The sequence below is a fragment of the Poecile atricapillus genome, chromosome 2 (assembly GCF_030490865.1).
Source record: "Poecile atricapillus isolate bPoeAtr1 chromosome 2, bPoeAtr1.hap1, whole genome shotgun sequence".
In the NCBI taxonomy this organism is placed as follows: Eukaryota; Metazoa; Chordata; class Aves; order Passeriformes; family Paridae; genus Poecile; species Poecile atricapillus.
This window is the reverse complement of record NC_081250.1, coordinates 152976124-152998608: the sequence shown is the minus strand read 5'-3', so window position 1 is coordinate 152998608 and position 22485 is coordinate 152976124. Positions and strand designations below refer to the sequence as shown.

The window sequence follows — 22485 nt, the reverse complement described above, 5'->3', positions numbered from 1 at the left end:
CTGTGGCTGCTCCATCCTGGAAGTGTATGAGGCCAGGTTGGATGGGGTTTGGGCAGAAGGCCCAACTCAGCAGGTCCCACCACCGCGACACTCCCAAGAGCAACCATCAAACTCATCCCTTTTCTCCCAAAAGATGGGATTTTCATCTCGTGCCTCCCCAGGGAATCACCGGTGTCAGTTCTGCTCCTCTTCCTCACTTCCAAGGGAACCAGACAATGGATTGACCTCAAAAAATCAGAAATGGTCACGTTTATGAACCTGGCAGTTGGAACCAAGCTTAAAATCCGGCGTGGTGGTTCCTCACCTCCTTCCTGGGTTTCTCCAAAGCTCCTGAAGGTCTCTTCCTGAATTTTGAGCCTGGATTTACACAACTTTGCCAAGTTACAGCCATTCCCTGAATCCATGTGGCACTAGGACAAGAAATCCGGATGGAAAAGGGCTGAATGTGGCCAGGGCAGGATTTGGACACTGAAGATTCCCATGGCTGGAGATGAATCCAGCAATTCCCATGAGAGCCAAGAAGTGAAAACAGCTGAAAAATCAAAAATTTTTGGCAAATTACGGCTGTCTCCCAAAACAGAGGTGGCTCAACCACCACAACCACTTCCTAAACCTCTGCAGACTTCAATCCGCCTCCAAAACCACCTCAGGTGCCTCCACGCGAGGTTCCGTCGAGCTCCAAAAGGTGGTGCCGGGATTTTTGGGAGCCAGCCCAAATTCTCTCCCCGTTTCCCCAATTTCTTTGCTATGAAGTGATTCCCATTGAGCACAAGAAGACTGAAGACCTCTTCCAACATTCCTGGATGTGGAGGTCCAGAAGAAACTGAGGAAGACCAAGCCAAGGATCCCATGCAGGTGAAGCAGCCGCCATCCTGCTCTCCTAAAACAACCACGGGAGAAGCGGGATTCTCCCTGTTCATGGATTGGACATCCCAACTCTTTACAAAGAGCTGGAACACAACAGGGAACCTTCTCCAGCTCCAAAACCTGGAATGAGGGATTTGCCACAGCTCTGGAGAACTTTGGTGCCATCCTGGCTGTCAGGAGGAGAAATGGAGAAGGAAGTCCTTAATTTTGAAGATTTTTGGTCTAAAAACCAGCTTGAACAGCCTTGGACCTTGGAGCCTTGGACGCAACCATGGGATGAAGACAGAAATTTGGGATTTCTCCCACAGACAAGCCGATTTCCCGATGGGAAGATTGATTTTGGATTAGCGGAGGGTTCAACTCCCTCAAGGGAATGAGGACAGGAGCAGCTCCAGGGATCACAAATCCAGAGGGAATGAAGAGGGAAAGGGTTAAGGGCAGGGATGGTGAATGATGGGATTTGGGATTCCAGGGCTTCCCGACAAAAGCCTTCCAGGCAGACAGAGCACGACATCATCCTCTTAATGACACCCACTAATCTTCATTATATTGGAAAAAATTCCCCTGAGGAATTGTTGGCTGGCAGCTCCAAGGAAGTGGAAAAATCCTTCCCTGCTCCCGAGGATGTTGATGCAGCTCCTGGGGTGATCCAGGGAGCTGAACCCCAGAGCTGCACCTGGAGGTGGTGATGATTCCATGGGTGAGGATCCCCAGCCGAATCCCACGGGATTTCTCTGTCAAGATCCGGCTTCTCTCCACAAGCCACCTTGATCCCACACTTTGTCCCAACATCTGGGACTTCTCCAGCTTCTCCTTTCCTGGCCAGAGGGGATGGAGGAAGGCAGGAACCATGAGCTGGGTCTCACCACACTTTCCCGTCCACCAGAGAACCATGGATGAGCTGTGGGACTCAATCTTGTCTCCCTCTGCCATTTTCAAGAGGAAAACCTCTGGAATTAATGCCAGACTAGAGGAGAAGAAGGTTGGAAAGACCTGCCAAGGCTGTTTGCTTTCAGACCTGATTTTCCAGCTGATCCTGGAACCTCCAGGATCGTTTCACGAATGGGGTTTGGAAGCAGATGGATCTGAGGGAGCTGTGGCTGCTTCAGTTGGGAGCATTTGAGGGCTCATCCCACTCCATGATGGAACTTTGAAGCTCTGATTGGGTTCCGTCCTGCTCCAAATCCGTCATCTCCGTGGTGGCATGAACCCATGGGACAACCAGAGACCTCCCAATCCCTTGGCAACCTTTCCCAAGGTCCTGGAGCATCATCCTTCCCATCCTTGGAATTGTCCAAGTCCAGGTTGGACAGGGCTTGGAGCAAGCTGGGATATTGGAAGGTGTCCCTGCCCTTGGAATGGTTTGGGTGGGATTGGATCATCTTTGAGGTCCCACCCAACCCATCCCATGACTCCGTGATTAATTTTTCCCCTCATAATTAATCCCATTAACAGGAATTCATCACAAGCTCCGATTCCATCTCGTGGCACTCACAGGGTTAAATCAAAATCCCACCCCACAGAGACTCGTTCTTCCAGAAGGATTCTGGATGTCCACTCACAGCTAATTAAGCAAAGCTGCTAATTAGCTCCTTGGCTGGCAGCGGGCTGGGGGAAGGGTGGCCAGGGCTGCTCCTGTGGGTTTTTATGGGATTGGGAAGACGGAGGCGTCTCCTGCGGCAGAGCTGATGCCAACAGCTCACGAGTGCAGTGACACCAAAGCTTTTAATTGCCACCAGCCCAAATCCGCATTGTCCCTGTCACCAACAAACCCCACCGGATTCCCGCCGCCAATCCCTGTTTCCCAACCAAACAGCTCCAAGCTTCCCAAATCTCGCTCCTTCCCACTCTTCCTGGGAATTGCATCCACCCAGCTCGCGGATGGGATTGGGTTGTCCATGGAATCGTGGAGCGCGTTCGGCTGGCGAGGATAAAAATCCGATTCCATCGCCCTGCTGGTTTTCCCTCCTGGAAAGCTCGGAATTTTTTCCCCTTTCTTCCTTAAGTGGCAATTAATTCAGACGCTTCCCAGGAGGTCACTTGGAGGCAGTGAATTCCGGGGAAAGGTGGGATGGAAAGTGGCCAGAGCCTCCAGGGGGATTTTCCACGTCTTGGATCGGGATGCAGAAAGCGGCACGCTGGGCTGGCCGGCTTGGAACAGCAGGAAAATGTGCTGGGAAAAAGGATGAGGAACATCCCGCTCTTCCCAGTCTCCGTTTCCGACGCGGAAAACAAAGGAAGAGATCTGGAGGTGCCTCCACTTATCGCCAATTCCAGAAAATCCAGGAATGCGTGGAAGAAAATGTGCTGGGAGAAGGGATGAGGAGCACCCCGCTCTTCGTGTCCTCCATTTCCAACGTGGAAAACAGAGGAAGAGCTGGAGGTGCCTCCACTCATCCCAAACTCCAGAAAAAATCCAGGAATTTGGGGTTTATCAAAACCCGGAGCAACCAGGCAGGGAGTGACTCCCTAAATCCCCAAAATCCAGTCTTAACCTCGTCTTGGATTTTTGGGGGTTTGAAAAGGGCCTGGTGGGGTCCAACGGGGACTTCTGGGGTTCAGTGAGGACTTGGGGGATTCAAGAAAGACCTTTGGGGGTTCAATGGGATTTTTGGAGCTCAAGAAGGGATTTTGGGGTTTAGTGAGGATCTGGGGTTCAAGAAAGACTTTTGGGGGTTCAATGAAGATTTTTGGAGCTCAAGAAGGAATTTTGAGGTTTAGTGAGGATTTGGGGTTCAAGAAGGGATTCTGGAGTTCGATGAGGATTTTTGGGGCTCAGCAAGGACATGGTGGGGTTCAGTGGGAATTTTGGGTTTTCAATGAAGATCTGGATTCCAAGATGGATTTGGTAGGGTTCAAGAAGGACTTTTGGGGTTCAGTCAGGGCTTTTTGGGCTTCCCTGAGGACTTTTGAAATTCCACAAGGACCTGAAGGCAACACATGAAGGGAAGGGATGAGGACAAGGCTTGGAAAAGTGGGAATAAAACATCAGTGATGTTCACTGCTCCACCCATCCCAACCCCAATCTGGGAGGGAAGTTCCAGCTACCTGTAGTGCAGGAGTTGTCCTTCCGCGCTGTAATCCCGATAAATGTCGTATTCCTTCTCAAACACTCCGGAAGGCGACGAACTGGAAAACAGGAATGAACGGGGAGTTACCATCAATGTCTCCTCTAGGATTAATGGAGATGAATCCCATCAGGATGGGATCCACCTCTCCTGGATCTGCTCCCGGGACCTGCTTGAGCTTGGAGTCATGGATTTTTTATTTTGAGTTGTTGGCCAGATGATGACCAAGCCACCTGTGGCTGTGATCTCCAGGTTCATGATCTCCAACCCTTCAAAGACCAAATTTTCCCTTAAAACATCTGAGCAGATCCTGAACATCTCCTGGTTTCATCCCAACCTTTCCGAGCGCCGCTCCCGATCTTCAACAACCTCGGATGATCAGAGCCAATACGGGAAGAGGAAAATCCCCCCCAAAAACCTCTTTTTGCCTCATTTTCATTTAAATCTGAGCCTGCAGAGGTTTTGTTCCCAGAAGATGGAGAACGTCACGCCACCAACCCACTCCAAGAGACACCACACTTGGAAAAACATGGGAAAAAAACCCATCTGGAAGCATGGGATGGAATTTCCCAGCTGATTTTTGGACTAGGTGGGGTTCAGTGAAGACTTGGGAGCTCAAGCTTGGGAGTCCAAGAAGAATTTTGTGGGATTCAAGAAGAACTTAAAGCCTCTCCTGTAGGATCAAACCCATTCTTGATCCGTGTTTTTGGCTCCACGCTTTTCCAATGGCCATGAATCCATCTCAAGACCCTCCAACACTTCCCAAAACCCAGGTATTGATCATCGTCTTTCCAATATTATCCATCCCCACTGCCAAGGAGCACAGGAAAAGGTTTATTTCTGCCTTAACAGCCCTTCCCGGTGGGAATGTGCTCAGAGTTGGTCCCATTTGGAAAACAAAGGGCAAATAATCAGAAAACACCTGGAGAAATAACTTTATTCCAGAAAAAGACCCCTAAAAATCCCCCCATGTTTCCTCGTTAAGGCTCTCTCCTTAATAAAATTCGGATCAAACGTTGGTTTCGGGAGGAAAAAAAGAGGGAAAAGAAACAAATCTTCCTAATAGGATAAAGCTCCAGAATTTTAGTGGAGCAAGGAGGCAATAAAATTAAGCTTCTGTCAAAGCTCATTTAAATGGGATTTAGCCCTGGAATTATGGCTGTGTGGAATTGCTTAATCCCTTTTTCCTTGCCAGCGCGTGTGAATGGATTTCCTCCTCCTCCTCCTCCAGGATTCCTGAGAGAAAGGCATCACCTCTGATCCCAGAGCTGTAGCCAGATCCATGGAATTCAGATGGATCCCCAAATCCATGGTGGAATCCAGATGGATCCCAGATCCATCTCTGGAAGTGTCCCAGGCCAGGTTGGAGCAACCTGGGATAGTGGGAGGTGTCCGTGCCCAGGAACTGGATGGGCTTTAAGGTCCCTTCCAACCGTTCCGTGACTCCAGGATTCCAGGAGAGTTCAGGAGTTGTCCAAGGTCCTTCCCTATAGATCCCAGCACTCCACCCCCCATCCCGTACAGCAGCATTCCTGGGGAAATTCCTGGTGGAAATGTCAGTTTTTCCATCAAAAACTCCACTGGAAGCCGGTCACGGACAAAACGGGATCGTCAAACCCAACGGACACCGGAATTCCCTGGATGGGATGGACCAAGAGCTCCTCCCACTGCCATTAGCAAGGTCCACACCCTTTCAGGAGGGAATTCCCACTCCTCCAGATCCCAGATTTCTGTTCCAGGTGCCAGCATCAAGCTCCACGTGCTCCTCCATCCTTTATTTTGGCTGAGCCCGAGGAGGGGTGGTTTTTTCCTTGGAGTTTTTCAGAGTTGTCGCTTCCAAGATCTTCCAAATCCACCAGAGCCATGGCTTGGTTTCCATCCATCCAGCATTAATTATCCCCATCCAGGGGATAATTAATGAACTCCAGGCCACCTCTGATCCATCTCCGACGAGGTTTCTGCGCAGACAGAGTTGATGAACGAGCGAATCCATCCCAGAGATTCCGACTGGCGCGAGCCGGGCAGGGAATCTCCGCAGGATCCGCGGGAGGTCGGAGCAGTGGTTGCACATTCCTGGGAATGGCCGAGCCGGCCGCGCTCGCTTTTCCAGGATGAGCCAAGTTTTTGGGCATCATTAAAAACACCGGCTGAGGTTCCAGCGTTAACGAGCAGCCTCTGGAACTGGCTGGAGCCCGGGGCAGGATTCCCAGTTAATTCCTGGTTAATATTTAAAAAGCAGCACTGCTGGATTCCGCCTACCCCGGCTTCCCGCGGGCAGGGATGTGACGGAGCGTGGCCCCTACACTTGGCCAATTGTTTTGCCAAGGTTTTTAAGCCAAATCCTTAGGGATTTTGCTCGATTTACAGAATAATTGGATTAAAGGAAGAATTTTACAATGAGGGTGGTGAAACACAGGAGAATCTGTGGTTGCTCCATCCCTGGAATATTCCAGGCTGGGTTGGATGGGGCTTGGAGCAACCTGGGAGAGTGGAAGGTGGCCCTGCCCATGGAAGGGGGTGGAACTGGATGGTTTTGAGGTCCTTTCCAACCCAAACCATTCCACGTTTAAGGTCTTCCCTGGAATCTCCACCTTGACCCAGTTTGTGTCCTCGAGCCAGACATTCCCACCCAACCTGGCCTTGGCCGACCTGGAACAACCGGGATAATCTGGAAAGCTCAACCCAAATGAATTCCCAAAGTGGGCGTCAAGGCCTTCCACAAGCACGGGGCTACAGGCACTGGACTGCATCCCAGAAATCCCCACGGATAAAATCGCACGCAGCTGATCACAGGAAGCAAAACCAGTTCTAACCAAAAACCTGACCGGTTTAGAAACCTGGTTTTGGTTTTAGAAAGGTGTCCTGAGATCTCCCCAAAATCCTTCTCCATGCAAAGCCAACCTGGCTCCCTCATTTTCTCCTCACACATCCTGTGCTGCATCCTGGTGATTCCCCACTGGATTCTCCCAGTTTCTTGATAACCCAAAATGACCCGAGGTTGCCCAGTTGTGGTCAAACAAGGATTAAATCTTCCCTGGACCTTCTGAGGAGTTCCAAACTTCCTCACCTGCCCTTGGGATAACACTTCCCAGCATTCCCGAATCCTTGGGCAGCCGCCGGTTTGTCCATCCCGCGGCTACACCTGGCCTTGCTGAGCTTCAGGAAGTTTTTCCCAACCTGTCCTTGATCCATAGGATCCCTCGGAGCTCCAGGAGCTTGTTTGGAGACAGGAGTGGCTCCGCAGATTATTGATAAGGATATGGATCGGGAGAGGAGCCTGGATCAGCCTGGGAGGAGCCAAACATTGGGAATGAACCTTCAATCACCACCCTCCGAGCCGGACGATCTGGTTTTTATCCATCAAGTCGTCTCCCTGTCTGGATAAGGGATACATCCAAAGCCATTCCGGGACACTTTGAAGGCAATTTTCCATGAATAAAGATGATTTTCCATGAATAAAGATGATTTTCCATTAATAAGTGTGATTTTCCAATGAAAAAGATGTTTTTCCATTAATAAGTATGATTTTCCATCAATAAAGATGATTTTCCACAAATAAAAATGGTTTTCCAATAATTAAGGTGATTTTTTCCAATAAAAAGGGCAACTTTCCAATGAAAAAGGTGATTTTCCATGAATAAAGATGATTTTCCATGAATAAAGATGATTTTCCATTAATAAGTGTGATTTTCCAATGAAAAAGATGATTTTCCACTAATAAAGGTAGTTTTCCTTTAATAAAGGTGATTTTCCACAAATAAAAATGATTTTCCAATAATTAAGGTGGTTTTTCCAATAAAAAGGGCGATTTTCCAATAATTAAGGTGATTTTCCATAAATAAAGATGATTTTCCATGAATAAAGATGATTTTCCATTAATAAGTGTGATTTTCCAATGGAAAAGGTGATTTTCCAATGATAAAGGTGATTTTCCATGAATAAAAATGATTTTCCAATAATTAAGGTGATTTTTCCAATAAAAAGGGCAATTTTCCAATGAAAAAGGTGTTTTTCCACTATTAAAAGTGATTTTTCATGAATAAAAATGATTTTCCAATAATTAAGGTGGTTTTTCCAATAAAAAGGGCGATTTTCCAATAATTAAGGTGATTTTCCATAAATAAAGATGATTTTCCATTAATAAAGATGATTTTCCATTAATAAGTGTGATTTTCCAATGATAAAGGTGATTTTCCATGAATAAAGATGATTTTCCAATGAAAAAGGTGATTTTCCAATGAAAAAGGTGATTTTCCAATGAAAAAGGTGATTTTCCCACTAATAAAGGCGATTTTCTGCTATTAAAGGTGATTTTCCATTAACCAAGATGCTTTTATACCAATAAAGTTGATTTTCCCTTAATTTTCCCTAAACCACAGCTTACAAAGCCTCCAGCACGGACACAAATTTACGCCTGGCACCTTTATCCCGGGAATCTCTGGCAAAACAACAAAACCTAACGATTTTTTTTTAAAAAAAAATCAATAAATCCAGCAGTTTGGGTTTTTTATTTTTTTTTCAGAACAGGAAGTGGCACCATTCCCCAGCTCTTGGAAAATCAGGGAAAGTGAGCGGCCTGAAATAGCTCAGCTCCATGGCAAAAGCCAGGAATAGAAATGAAATCCCAGCTCCAAATCCTCGGCTTTAATCGCTGCCCTTCATACTCTTAATTACAGCCCCCGCTTCCGATAAAACTTCAAAGATGGTTTTCTTTGGAATTACGCAACAGGAATTTTGGGGCGGCCGCCGACGCAAGCGCTCGGAGGACTTAGGGAAATATCTGCCTAATCCGGAGCTGCGTTTCGCAACGGGAAGCAGGGAATTCAAGGAAAGGATATTAAAAACCTTCAGGCCCCAATTTCCACCCCGGCTCGGAGCAAGAAATGCGGGATACGAGTGGGGTTTTATTTTTTCTGGGAAATATTTGAGGATGGAAGGAGGGAGTTCAGTCTTGTTTGGGTTATGCCGGGAATGTGTTTTCCACTGGTTATCCCCAAATATTTCCTCGGATGGTTCATCCCCCTCCCCGCCAGGAGCTTCATGATCTCAATAAAAACTCAAGGATCACGGCGAGGACTTGAATTAAGGAGCCAGGAGAAAGAATTTAAGGATGTTGGAAGTCTTTTCCGACCTTAACAATTCCATGGAAAACTCACCCGGATGAGTGGGATGAGACCCAGCACTGTTGGAGCAACCCCAGTGCTGGAAAAAGGGAAAGGAAGTTGAAATCAAAGGAATTTTGGAGTAGGAAAACTTCCTGTGGGAGGGAAATCAGATCTTGGAATAAATTTGGGAATGCTGGGAGATCCTATCAAAGAATTCTGACAATGCCCCATCCCTGGAAATGTCCAAGGCCAGGTTTGGAGCAACCCAAACTGTTGGAAGGGACCTCAAAGACCACGGAATTCCGACCCCTTTGCCACGGACAGGGACATCCAATGTCACTCGGAGCTGGATTTTTGGGTGGGAATAAGCCAAAAACAGGGATAAAACACCACAAAAAACCTGAATTTGGGATCAGGGTTTGGGAAATTGAGGATCTCGTGGAACCAGGGGAAGAGGCAGAAGAAAAGGAATTTTCTGGTGATCCTTAAATTAAAAAAATCCTTCAGGACAACTCAGCTGGGATGGATCGGCTCCTTCTCATGGATTCCGGGAGAGTGGGAAGAGGAGATAATTCCAAGTCCTGAGGACAGGAATCCTTGGATTGTGCAAGGTGTGTCCAACAGAGGTGAAAATGGGGGAAAAAAAGCAAACACCGGAATGGAATTCCCAGAAAAACTGTGGCTGCCTGGAAATGTCCAAGGCCAGGTTGGATGGAGCTTGGAGCAACCCAGGATCGGGGAAGTCGTCCCAGGGGGATGGAATTGGACAAAGCAGGGATTTGTTGCCACAGGCAGCAAATAAAAGGGAGAAAAAAACGTAAATAAATCTGAATTTCAAGAATTCCAAGAATTCCCTCCAACATTCTGGAAGGAACATTCCCTTCCAGAGGTGGATTCAGGGATTGGGATTCCTCGGAGCCTGCTCCGAGGGCAGGAAGAGCCCGTGGTGGTTTTCCCGGTCACCGGAAGCGGGGGGACATCCGTGTCCCGACCTCCTGCTCTGCCCATCCACCCCATGGATAAAACATTGGGAAGAGAAGGATTTCCAGTGGAATGCCGTGGTCTGGGAATGGGATGAGGTTCCCACAGTGCCGGGGACTGGAAAGATGGAGAAATTCCAGACCATCCTCTTTGTTTATAAGGGACTCCAGTATGGGAGCAAAAACTTCATCAAATCATGGAAAATCCATGGAAATTTCATGGAAAAGCTTCATCAAATGCTCAAACCCATGGTTTGGGTTGGAAGGGAAAATCCCTCTCCCAGGTTGCTCCAATCTGGCCTTGGACAATTCCAGGGATGGCGCAGCCACAGCTCCTCTGGGAATTCCATTCCAGGGCCGCACCACCCTCCCAGGGAACAATTCCTTCCCAGTATCCCATCTATCCCTGCCCCCTGGCAGTGGGAAGCCATTCCCTGTGTCCTGTCCCTCCATCCCTTCTCCCAAGTCCCTCTCCAGCTCTCCTGGAGCCCCTTCAGGCACTGGAAGGAGCTCCAAGGTTTCCTTGGATCCTTCTCTTCTCCAGGTGAACATTCCCAGCTCTCCCGAGTTCCTCTTGGCTCCTCACACCAGTCCAGCCGGGAAAATCCAACATTTGGGTGATGAAATGCCGGGAATTCCAAGCCTTAAGCTCCTGCTGGAGGCAGGACATGGGGAAGGAAGGATCCTTGAGGATCCTCTCCGTGCCATGGTCCTTCCGCGCCGTTTTCCGGAGCCACTCCAAGTCCCCGGTTTCTCTTCCTTCTCGTCTTGGATGAAGGCTGGGAATCCCTGCTGGGACCTGGAAAACCCTCGGGCAGCAGATGCTGCGGAGATTTATGTCATTGATCCACCTGCTTTCCAAACCCAGGCACGGCAGGCTCTTCCCAGAGCCTCCCAGGAAAGGAAATAAACGGAGAGAATTCCAAGGAAAAATCGTGGGACACTCAAATTGGGTATTTTAGAGCTTTGAGGCATCTCTTATTCCACAAACCTGCTTTTTTTGGGAACTTTTGGAGTCAGAAAATGGCTGCTGGTTGTAAGGGGGGTGTTTTTGATCCCAGAGAGCTCCAGAAGGTGCATATTCCAGGGACTGGATTTTGAGAGAATCCCCCTTCGATATTCCAGTTCAGCCACACTAAATCCGGGAAGATTTTGGAACTGGGACATGCAAAAAAAAAAAAAAAAAAAAAAAAGTGGGAATTCTGAGGAATAACTTGGGTACAATTTCCCAGCAGACGGGATTTGGGTGAAGACCCCTCACATTCCAAGATTCCTGCATTTTGATCCAAGGAAAACACTCCTGACGGTCAAAAATCCACTTCCTTGTCCGTCAAGCTTCCACTTCGAATTCCTCCTTGGAGAAGCAGTGGCAGAGCTGAGTTTTCCATGGAAAAGTCTTCTTTTTCCCTGCCTGACACCTTCCCCAAGGATTTCAAGCCAATAACCTCAGACACTTCCCGACGGCGTGGAAAATCCCAGCGACCTGACACAAAATCCGGCCGACGTTCCCGCTCCGAGATTTCACGGCTGTCAAGTCACGCTCCGGAGAAAAAACCACCATTTTAAGACAAGCGTGGAAAACTCCAGGAAAACGCTGGAAAATCCCACTGGGAATGTTCTGCTGACCACCGAGGCAAGGCTGCTGTTGAGATCCCAGGGTTGATTCCCGAGCTGGATCCGGCTGCTAATTAAAATAAATCCCACCTCACCATGGAAGCGTGAGGTGATTCCGATGGGATCCAGGTGCTTGGCAAGGATTTCAAGGGCTGATGCATCCCTGACCTGCACGGGTGGGATGGAACATCCCCATGGATGTGAGGAATGGATTGGGAGCAGCCTCCAGCATCTCCAGCCAAATCTGGAGATGCGCTGGTGCCTAAATTTTAAGGGAAGCTCCGGGTGTGAATTCCAATAAAAACCATCCCGCTTCTCCCAAATTCCCTTTTCCAACCAGATGAGCTGAGCTTATCCAGAAATCTTTAAATAAGATTTCATGGGATAAAACCTGGGAGGTTCCACCAGGAAACCTCCGGAGCTGCTTCCCAGCTTCTTCTGTGAGAAACGCAACCGAGATCTGGGAAAGCACCCATGGAATCATGGAATGGTTGGGGTTGGAAGGGACCTTCAAAATAATGGAATTCCACAGGGAGACCCTTCCGCTATCCCAGGTTGCTCCAAGCCCTGTCCAACCTGGCCTTGGACGCTTCCTGGGATGGGGAAAATGTGGGAATGGAGTTGTTTTTTTTCCAGCCAGGATATGAGGATCAAGCCATGGTTTGGCTGAGCCAACAGGACTCATCCCTGTCACCTCCAGGGATGCAGGTGGAAATTCCAGTCAGCAGGAATTTCTGCTCCCTCTAGTGGCATCCAAACTTTTAAAAATTTTTTATTAAATTTTTAATGCTCCAAAACCCGGGATCTGCTCAATCCCAATCTCTGGAAAAGCCAAGACCTGGAATTCCTGGAGATTTGAGGACACACAACCTCCCACCAGCCAAAGCCAGCCCAGGGCTGAATTCCTTTTCTCTTCCAAGATCTTTCCAGGGATTAAACCTTTTTATTTGAGAGTCCAGTCCTCCTCCCACCTGATCCAGAAGATTTGCATCCCATAATGGGAACGGGGAACGTGTGCATGGAGGACACCAAGGATTGGTGACCTGGAATGTCCGTGCTGGGTCTGATGTGGGAATCCCCCCAGAGAGCTGCTGATCCCACCTTGGGAATGATCCTTTCCCCAGGAAACTCCTGATCTCACTTTGGGAATGATCCTTTCCCCAGGAAACTCCTGATCTCACCTCGGGAATGATCCTTTCCCCAGGAAACTCCTGATCTCACTTTGGGAATGATCCTTTCCCCAGGAAACTCCTGATCTCACTTTGGGAATGATCCTTTCCCCAGGAAACTCCTGATCCCACCTCGGGAATGATCCTTTCCCCAGGAAACTCCTGATCTCACTTTGGGAATGATCCTTTCCCCAGGAAACTCCTGATCCCACCTCGGGAATGATCCTTTCCCCAGGAAACTCCAGATCTCACTTTGGGAATGATCCTTTCCCCAGGAAACTCCTGATCCCACCTCGGGAATGATCTTTTCCCCAGGAAATTCCTGATCTCACTTTGGGAATGATCCTTTCCCCAGGAAACTCCTGATCTCACGTCGGGAATGATCCTTTCCCCAGGAAACTCCTGATCTCACTTTGGGAATGATCCTTTCCCCAGGAAACTCCTGATCCCACCTCGGGAATGATCCTTTCCCCAGAAAACTCCTGATCCCACCTCAGGAATGATCCTTTCCCCAGGAAACTCCTGATCTCACTTTGGGAATGATCCTTTCCCCAGGAAACTCCTGATCCCACCTCGGGAATGATCCTTTCCCCAGAAAACTCCTGATCCCACCTCAGGAATGATCCTTTCCCCAGGAAACTCCTGATCTCACTTTGGGAATGATCCTTTCCCCAGGAAACTCCTGATCTCACTTTGGGAATGATCCTTTCCCCAGGAAACTCCTGATCTCACCTCGGGAATGATCCTTTCCCCAGGAAACTCCTGATCTCACTTTGGGAATGATCCTTTCCCCAGGAAACTCCAGATCTCACCTTGGGAATGATCCTTTCCCCAGGGAGCTGCTGATGCCACCCCTGCTCTTGCAGCAAATCCCAGGAAATTTAAAATCCATCCCCCTGATCCTTGTTAACCCATTTGGGAACGGGATCCTGTTCCATCAGCATCTCCTGGGATCATTTCCCACCAGGAAAGGGGGAATTCTGCCCCTCTGCCCTGCTCAGGTGAGGCCCCACCTGGAATTCTGCATCCAGCTCCAGGATCCAACAGCAGAAGGATCTGGAGCTGATGGAGCAATTCCAGAGGAGGCCATGGAGATGCTCCAAGGGTTGGAGCCCCTCTGCTCTGGAGCCAGGCTGGGAGAGCTGGGAATGTCCAGCCTGGAGAAGGAAAGGATCCAGGGAGACCTCAGAGCCTCTTCCAGTGCCTGAAGAGGTTCCAGGAGAGCTGGAGAGGGACTTGGGATAAGGGATGGAGGGACAGAACACAGGGAATGGCTTCCCACTGCCAGAGGGCAGGGATAGATGGAATATTGGGAAGGAATTCTTCCCTTTGAGGGGCTGGAATGGAATTCCCAGAGAATCTGTGACTGCCCCATCCCTGGAAATGTCCCAGGCCAGGTTGGACGGAGCTTGGAGCAGCCTGGGATGGGGGAAGGTGTCCCTGCCCATGGGAAAGGATGGAATTCCACGATTTTTAAGGCCCTTCCCAACCAAAATTATTCCATGATTCCGTGACTCTGTAATTCCATGGCTGATTCCACATCCACCTGCAGTGAACAACCCCAAACCCATTTCCCTTCCCCAAATCCCCCTGCCCCACGAGAACCCCCCATTCCCAGGCTCAGAGATTCCACCAGAGCCTCTTCCAGGACCTCGGGAAGGTGGAACCTCCCCCGAGCTGCGGAGCCGAGGCCGCCTCTGATGCCCCACATGAAAGCACTTGCTGAGCCGGGAATTCCTGTTCCCATCCAGCCACAGTTTCTGGGAGCAGGAGCTGGGAACGGGAATTCCACCCCTGCTTGGTCTCCTCAACCTGGTCGGGTCCTTAACGTGGTCAAAAGCATCAATTAAGAGAAGACAAATGTATTAATTAATGACCGACCTCAGGTCGCCCAGAAAAGCTGTGGCTGCTCCATGCCTGGAATTGTCCCAGGTCGGGCTGGGATGGTGGGAGGTGTCCCTGCCCAAGGCAGGAGGTGGAAAAAGATGGATTTTTAAGGCTCCTTTCCAAGCCAAACCATTCCAAGATTCCGTGGTTTGCAGCTTTCAAGCCTTAAAAGATGGAATGACCGGAGAGGAACGCCACAAACGTCTCCGAACCTTGTCCTTGGGAATTGAGCACTGACTCCCTTCTCCTTCCCGAGGGAAATTATCCCTGCCAGGAGCTCCCCAGACCTGTGGGACAAGCCGTGGTTGTGGCATGAATCATCCCGACTCATCAGCTCAGGGAGATTTTATCCAGGGAAATCATTTAAAACCACGTCTGGGTTTAAACCCGAATTTCCAATCCCAAAAACGAATTTCAGAGGACGAGAAATTATTCCTCTAAGGAAACTTCCTGCAGGGAACATCTAAATTACCCCTAAGGTGGAGAAACACCTTTTCCTGACGTTTTTCCCTCTTCCTCCTTGTTTTTTGCAGAATCCAACTTGGTGGAGACCCACCAAGGCTCGAGCTGGAGGAACCATCCACAAAATATCTCTGCCCAAGATCCGCACCGTGCGGGTTGCTCTTGGAGACCACCAGGACCGGGAATTCCGGATTTTTCCCCCTCACCCACCCCACCTTTACCTTTCTGTTTCCTCCTTCACCACGGAATACTGGCTGGACTGGCGGCTCGACCGCTGCTCCTGCACCTTCTCATTGCCTTCCAGCTCCTGCTCCAAGGACGAGCTGGTGCTTCCCTCCCTGCTGACATTGCTGCTCCTGCCGGGGCTGTTTTCCGTGGAAGCCCGCGGCGACTCCGTGTTCTGCTTCAGCGTCTGCAGCTTGGCCAGCGGGATGATGTCGCAGTTCTGGGGACGGTGCCACACCGTCCTCTGCGTGGTGGCATTGTAGTAGTAGAAGCGGGAGGTGTTGGGGTCGAAGAGCTCCCACCACTGGTTCTCATTGGTGCGTTTGATCCGCACGCCGGCGGGGGGGTCCCACACGCACTCCCCCGTGATCAGGTTGGCGTACATGCGCTCCCGGGTCCGAGGCTCGATGATTTCCACCCATTCCAGCCTGGGAAAGGACAAGGAGAGAAGGGAAACGTCAACTGAGCCATCTCGGAAGGTTGCCCAAGCCACCTGATGATTCCGTGATTTGACACAAGCACGGGACGGAGAAGAACCATTTCTCAACTCTTCCTTCCACCCCCACCGAGTCTCCCATTCCCAAGATTTGATGATTCCCGCCCATTCCAGCCTGGAAAAGAACACGGAGAGAGGGAAAATTCAACCGAGATCCCTCCCAACCCCAACCACTCCATGATTCTGTGATTTGATGTGAGCACGGGATGGAGAAGAACCATTTCTCAGCTCTTCCTTCCACCCCCACCGAGTCTCCCAATCCTAAGATTTGATGATTCCCACCCATTCCAGCCTGGGAAAGGACAAGGAGAGAAGGGAGAATTCAACCAAGGTCCCTCCCAACCCCAACCACTCCATGATTCCGTGATTTGACACGAGCAAAGGATGGAGAAGAACCATTTCTCAACTCTTCCTTCCACCCCCACCGAGTCTCCCATTCCCAAGATTTGATGATTCCCGCCCATTCCAGCCTGGGAAAGAACAAGGAGAGAGGGAAAATTCAACCAAGGTCCCTCCCAACCCCAACCACTCCATGATTCTGTGATTTGATGTGAGCACGGGATGGAGAAGAACCATTTCTCAACTCTTCCTTCCACCCCCACCGAGTCTCCCAATCCTAAGATTTGATGATTCCCACCCATTCCAGCCTGGGAAAGGACAAGGAGAGAAGGGAAAATTCAACCAAGGTCCTTCCCAACCCCAACCACTCCATGATTCCGTGATTTGACACGAGCGCGGAATGGAGAAGAACCATTTCTCAATTCTTCCTTCCACCCCCACTGAGTCTCCTGTTCCCAAGATTTGATGATTCCCACCCCTTCCAGCCTGGAAAAGAACAAGGAGAGAGGGAAAATTCAACTGAGGTCCCTCCCAACCCCAACCATCCAATGGTTCTGTGATCAACACTCGCAGCGAGCGTGCGATGAAGACTTCACAACTCTTTCTTCTACCCCATCGAGCCGCACAGAATTACTGACACAAAACAGAGGATTTTCCAAAGGGTTTCCAACCAATCCCAGATTTTCAGCTCCCAGGGAAACCCAGCAAGTCTGCAAAACACACGCCCTGTGTTGCAGCACCCCAATGTCCACCTGGGATCACGGCGTCCGGCCCGAACCCTTGAAGACCCGTGGATCAAAGCACATTCCATGAGGGAATGGGAAGGACTGGTTGGAATCACCAACCTGGAGATGAACTTCTCCTGCACAACCACCCTGCAGCCCGGCGCTGCCGCCCACATCACCAAACCCAGCAGCACTTCCCAGAAAAACGCCAGAATGATGGACTCCACCTCCCCAGCTCCAGCTGGAGCAGCGCAGCTCCCCGGCACTCCGAAGATCCCAAACCCTCTTCCCTCTGTCCCGATTCCGACACTGGGAAAAGGCGTTGGCTCTGTGGGTTCCAGCTCCGGCACCATCCCAAAACCACCGGTCCCAACACACCTGGGCTGGGTGACGACCGCGGGCGCCACCAACACCGAAACCTGGCGGTGGTGGGGATGGAGATGGTGAGGGCTGAACGGGCCCAACCGTGTCCTGGCCTCCATGGGAAGGGATGGAATGGGAATGGGAATGGGAATGGGAATGGGAATGGGAATGGGAATGGGAATGGGATGGGATGGTCCCATGGGCAGGGACACCTTCCCCCATCCCAGGCTGCTCCAAGCCCCATCCAACCTGGTCTTGGATAATTCCAGGGATCCAGAGGCAGCCACAGCTCCTCTGGGAATCCCATTCCAGCACCTCCCCACTCTCAAGGGAAGAATTCCTTCCCAATATCCCATCTATCCCTGCCCTCTGGCAGTGGGAAGCCATTCCCTGTGTCTTGTCTCTCCATCCCTTGTCCCAAGTCCCTCTCCAACTCTCTTGGAGCCCCTTTAGGCACTGGGCAAAGGGGTCACAGCCCTGCTGAGAGATAAAGGCAGGGTCTCATCCCAAATCCACGTTTTGGGATTCATGGAATCCATCAATTCCATAAATTGTGCACTTCCAGAGCCCAGAGTCACAGAATGCTTTAGGTTGGAACAGAGTTTAAAGATCATGGAATTCCATCCCTTGCCATGGGCAGGGACAGCTTCCTCTATCCCAGGTTGCTCCAATCTGACCTTGGACAATTCCAGGGGTCCAGGGGCAGGCAGAGATCTCTGGGAATTCCATTCCAGAACCTCCCCACTCTCACAGGGAAGAATTCCTTCCCAATATCCCATCTATCCCTGCCCTCTGGCAGTGGGAAGCCATTCCCTGTGTCTTGTCTCTCCATCCCTTGTCCCAAGTCCCTCTCCAGCTCTCCTGGAGCCTCTGTAGGCTCCGGAAAGTTCTCTGAGGTCTCCCTGGATCCTTCCCTTCTCCAGGCTGGACATTCCCAGCTCTCCCAGACTGGTTCCAGCCCTTGGAGCTTCTCCGTGGCCTCCTCTGGATCTGCTCCAGCAGCTCCAGGTCCTTCTGCTGTTGGATGTAATATTCCAGGTGAGATCTCACCTGAGCGGGGCAGAGGGGCAGAATTCCCCTTTTCCTGCTGCCCACACCGTGGGATGTGCCCAGAACATGGGGAATTTCCAGGACCAGAGCACATGGATACATCCTGTGGAGATCCTCACCCACCAACACCCCCAAATTCCCCAAATTCCCCCTCCCCAGGGCTGCTCTCCATTCTGTTCCCCCATCTGCGTTCTCCTGGAATTTCCCTGACCCCCTCACTCAGAAACACAACAAAAGGGATTTTTGGGATCATCCAGCAGCAAATGGGAGCTTAGAAATTCCAAAGAGGATTAAAAGAAGTCGCAATCCTAAGAAACAGAGAATTCCACCCCAAACACTGCACTTGTCACCTCTGGATAATCCAGAGGGTACCTGAGATGTTCCGGGATCCGCGTCTTTATTCAAATTCCTCTTTTTTGCGTGGGTTTATGTAAAAAAAAAAAAAATGGAAGGAATTTAATGAAATTATTTGGGATTTATCCCCGCCTGCTTTTCCAAGGCTTTTAAGGAACGTCTAGAAATAGATGAGGGGGAATAAAAAGCTAAGTGAGGCTTATCAAGGAAGGTGCCACTTAAAGCTGACACATCCAGGGAGTTAGACAATAATGGATCACATGGATCGCATCCCGACGCCTTTCCCTGGGAATGAATCCCTGGAGGCTCTTCAGAAATGCCCAATTTGAAAGAAAAGAAGTCCCTGGAGGGGGGTCCCAGGTGTCAGCCTGGCCCCGAGCCCTCAGCTCATTTTCCAACGGGATTTAAACCTCTGGGTGGAAAAAAGAGTGGGATTTTCAGGGTGTGGGCTCCCAGCTTGGATCAAACCCCCCTAAAGGGTGAAAACGTGTCCAATTCTTCTTGGAAAAGAGAGGAAAATCCACAATTAAGCTTTTCCATGTAGAAGAGAGACTAAAAGCAGTGGGAGGGGAGTAGATCCTAAATCATGGCTCGTCTCGTTCCGTAAAACTCGGATCCGATCCGGCCACTGGAAGCCACTTCCAGCTTTGGAGAACCAGGATTGGCCAAAGAACCGGCCAAGGTGGCCAGTGGCACCTGGCCTATCCCAGCCCAGGGAAGGTTTGGGATTCCCAGGATTTTGTGGGGTTGGAGCATGGCCAGGGAAGGGAATGGGATGATCTTGAAGGTCCCTTCCGACCTAAACTATTCCATGATTTTACGAGAATCAATTCAAATTCTCGATCCCTGGCGAGGTTTTGGAGATCTCGGAAGAGGCTCTGCAGCACTTGGGGGGTTCTGCTCTCCAAATTTCCCACTCCCAGGCGATCCCTTTGGAATCACAACCCAAAATATCCAAGAGATCCAAGAACCAAGAATGTGTCCAAGAACCCAAATCGCTCCCATCAGTGCAAAATTCCCAGGAAAGGACAATTCCCATCTTATTTCCCATCTCATTTCTCATCTTTCACTGCTTAAAATTAATTTAAACACCCCCAAAACTTCATGAAAATTTAAATTAATCATGGAATTATTAAACAGATTGGGGTGAAAGGAGCTTTTAGAGCTCATCCGTTCCAACCCCTGCCTGTGATTTTATTATTAATTAATTAATTAACATTCATTATTACACCCTTTATTTTATTCATTATCCCCATTATTTTATTTCTTTTCCACTTTGTTCCTATTCCTGTCATTATTACACCCATAATTTTATTTATTACTGACTTTTCAGGAATATTTGACTTAAAATATGGAAAAAAACCCCACAATTCCTTGATGCCAGACCTTGGAAAACCCGGAGCTGAATCCATATGTGTCAGCAATAAACCAGGGAATATCAAAATCTTCGTTTTTCTGCACCAGTAATTCCATTTTTAGGGAATCATTAACCCCAAAGATGGAATCGTTCTTGGCTTTTCCTGATGGATGCAGCAGGGAAAAAAAAAAATCAGGACAGGCACCCAAAGGCGCAGTTTTTTTCTTAGGACAGCTGGAGCTGCTGGAAAAAACTTGGAGTGGGGTGGAGTTAAGGAAAAATATCCTGGCTTTTCCCACAGAGGGGGAGTCACCTGCTCAGGGCGCAGCTGGGGAGTTGTTAAACGGGAAAAAAAATCATGGAATGAGGGCTGGCAGAGGGGTGGATCCTCAGCCACTCCATGGAGAACTCCGGAAAACAGCTCCGGTGGTTTCGCTGTTCTCTCTGGAAAAGCCAAGCCATGGAATCGCTGTGGTCCCATCCCTTGCCACGGGATTTTGGGACACTGAGTGTCCTCTCCCCAAAATTCCAAGGCAACCCTGTGGTAGTTTGACTCCAGGTCCGCCATGCCTCAGTAATGGTGATTATCATGGAAAATCATGGAATTTTTCCCTGCGGGAAGGGACTCTGAGGGTCATCTTTTTCCAAAACTTTCCCATGAGCAGGGACACCTCCCGCTATCCCAGGTTGCTCCAACCTGGCCTTGGACACTTCCAGGGATGGAGCAGCCACAGATTCTCTGGGAATTCCATTCCAGGGCCACACCACCCTTCCAGGGAATTCCTTCCCAATATTCCACCTAAATTTCCACCTTTCCACTGGGAAGCCGTTCCCTGTGTCCTGTCCCTCCATCCCTTGTACCAAGTCCCTCTCCAGCTCTCCTGGAGCCCCTTCAGGCACTGGAAGGGGCTCTGAGGTCTCCCTGGATCCTTCTTTTCTCCAGGCCGGACATTCCCTTGGAGCAACTCTTGGAGCAGCTCCGTGGCCTCCTCTGGATCTGCTCCAGCATCTCCACATCCTCCTGATGTGGGATCCTGGAGCTGGAAGAAGATTCCAGGTGGAGTCTCACCTGAGCAGGGCAGAGGGGAAGAATTCCCTCCTTTCCTGCTCTCCACTGGGAATTTCTGGGATGTGGCCACACACAGCCAGGTGAAATCCCATTTTTTATCAGTCCCTGAGGACAGGACGGAACATCCAGCAAAATCAGAGCTCAGGACCCAGGCGGATGCTCCAGCAGCTCCAGGCCTTGATCTGTTAACCACACAAACACCGGGAGCTGTGCAGTCCGGAAGAATCCGGAAAAGAATCCTGCAATTCTGCATTCCCTACCGGAAAAAAAAGCAATTCCAGGACAGTGGGAGAAGGCTGAGCCCTCTGCTCCGTCCTCAACCCATGACAACTCCAGCGATGGAAAAGTGCTGACCCTAAAAAGCCACCTCGGGGAAAAACCAACTCCTCCATCAACGCGAATCCGTCGTTGATCGGCCCCGGCCGCTGCTCCTTCCTTTCCAATTAAATAAAAAGAGGGAAAAACCCAGCTCCGGGAGGCAGGAGCCGTCGGATCCGGGCGTTCACGCGGCGCTGCTTTGATGGAGAAGGGATGTGACTCCCTGGGCAATGTCGGGAGAAGGTTCAAGGGCGGCCGAGGCGAAGAGGAGATGTCAGCAGGAATATTATGGGATCGTTGGGAGGATCATGGAATCATGGAATGGTTTGGAAGAGGACTAAAGGTTGTGGAATTCCACGGGCAGGGACACCTTCCCACTATCCCAGGTTGCTCCAAGCCCCGTCCAACCTGGCCTTGGACAATTCCAGGGATGGGGCAGCCACAGCTTCTCTGGGAATTCCATTCCAGCGCCTCACCACCCTCTCAGGGAAGAATTCCTTCCCAAATTCCCATCTAAACCTCCCCATTTTTAATTCCAAACCCTTCCCCCTCATCCCTGTTCCTCTGAAAACCTGAAGCCTCAACTCTGGATAAAGGTGATCCAGCTTGAACTTAATTTCCCTCTTTTTGGATGGTTCAGGAATTTAAAACAACTCCTCCAAATTCTTCCCTCCAGGTCTTTGCTTGGAGCTGCTCCTTTCTGACCAAAATCCCAGGAATCCATGTGGAAATCTGATCCCAGTTCTTTCTGATCCCAAAAAATGCCTGCTCAGCCGTTTTTCCGGCTGCAGCCATCAATAAATTCCAAATTATTTTAGGTGTGGAACGCTGGGAAATTTAAACTCATCCTAAGCCAGGTCGGCTCATGGAGTTAATCCCGGAGCCAGGAGTGACACCGAGGTGACACCGAGGTGACACCAAGGGAGGGGTCAAGTCCCAGGTGGCTCTGAGGCCAAATCGACCTCAGTGACACAAATTCCAGCTCCTTAAGACCCAGTTTAAACCCAGGCTGGAGTGGGATTGGAGCAACCCGGTCC

At 50.0% G+C, this 22485-nt stretch overlaps 1 protein-coding gene across 3 annotated transcripts in view; it reads right to left on the bottom strand.

The window, feature by feature from the left end:
• ARHGAP39 (Rho GTPase activating protein 39) overlaps positions 1 to 22485 on the bottom strand; it is a 105403-nt gene that overhangs the window by 25960 nt on the left and 56958 nt on the right. For all 3 annotated transcript variants that reach the window (XR_009276686.1, XM_058830033.1, XM_058830032.1), the window contains exons 2-3: positions 15374 to 15805; positions 3916 to 3996 (exon numbers count right to left, since the gene is read on the bottom strand). Coding sequence is in view for 2 of the 3 variants with exons in the window: in XM_058830033.1 (XP_058686016.1) it covers positions 3916 to 3996; positions 15374 to 15805 (513 nt within the window). In the remaining variant the exon portion in view is untranslated. The remainder of the gene's footprint in view (positions 1 to 3915; positions 3997 to 15373; positions 15806 to 22485) is intronic.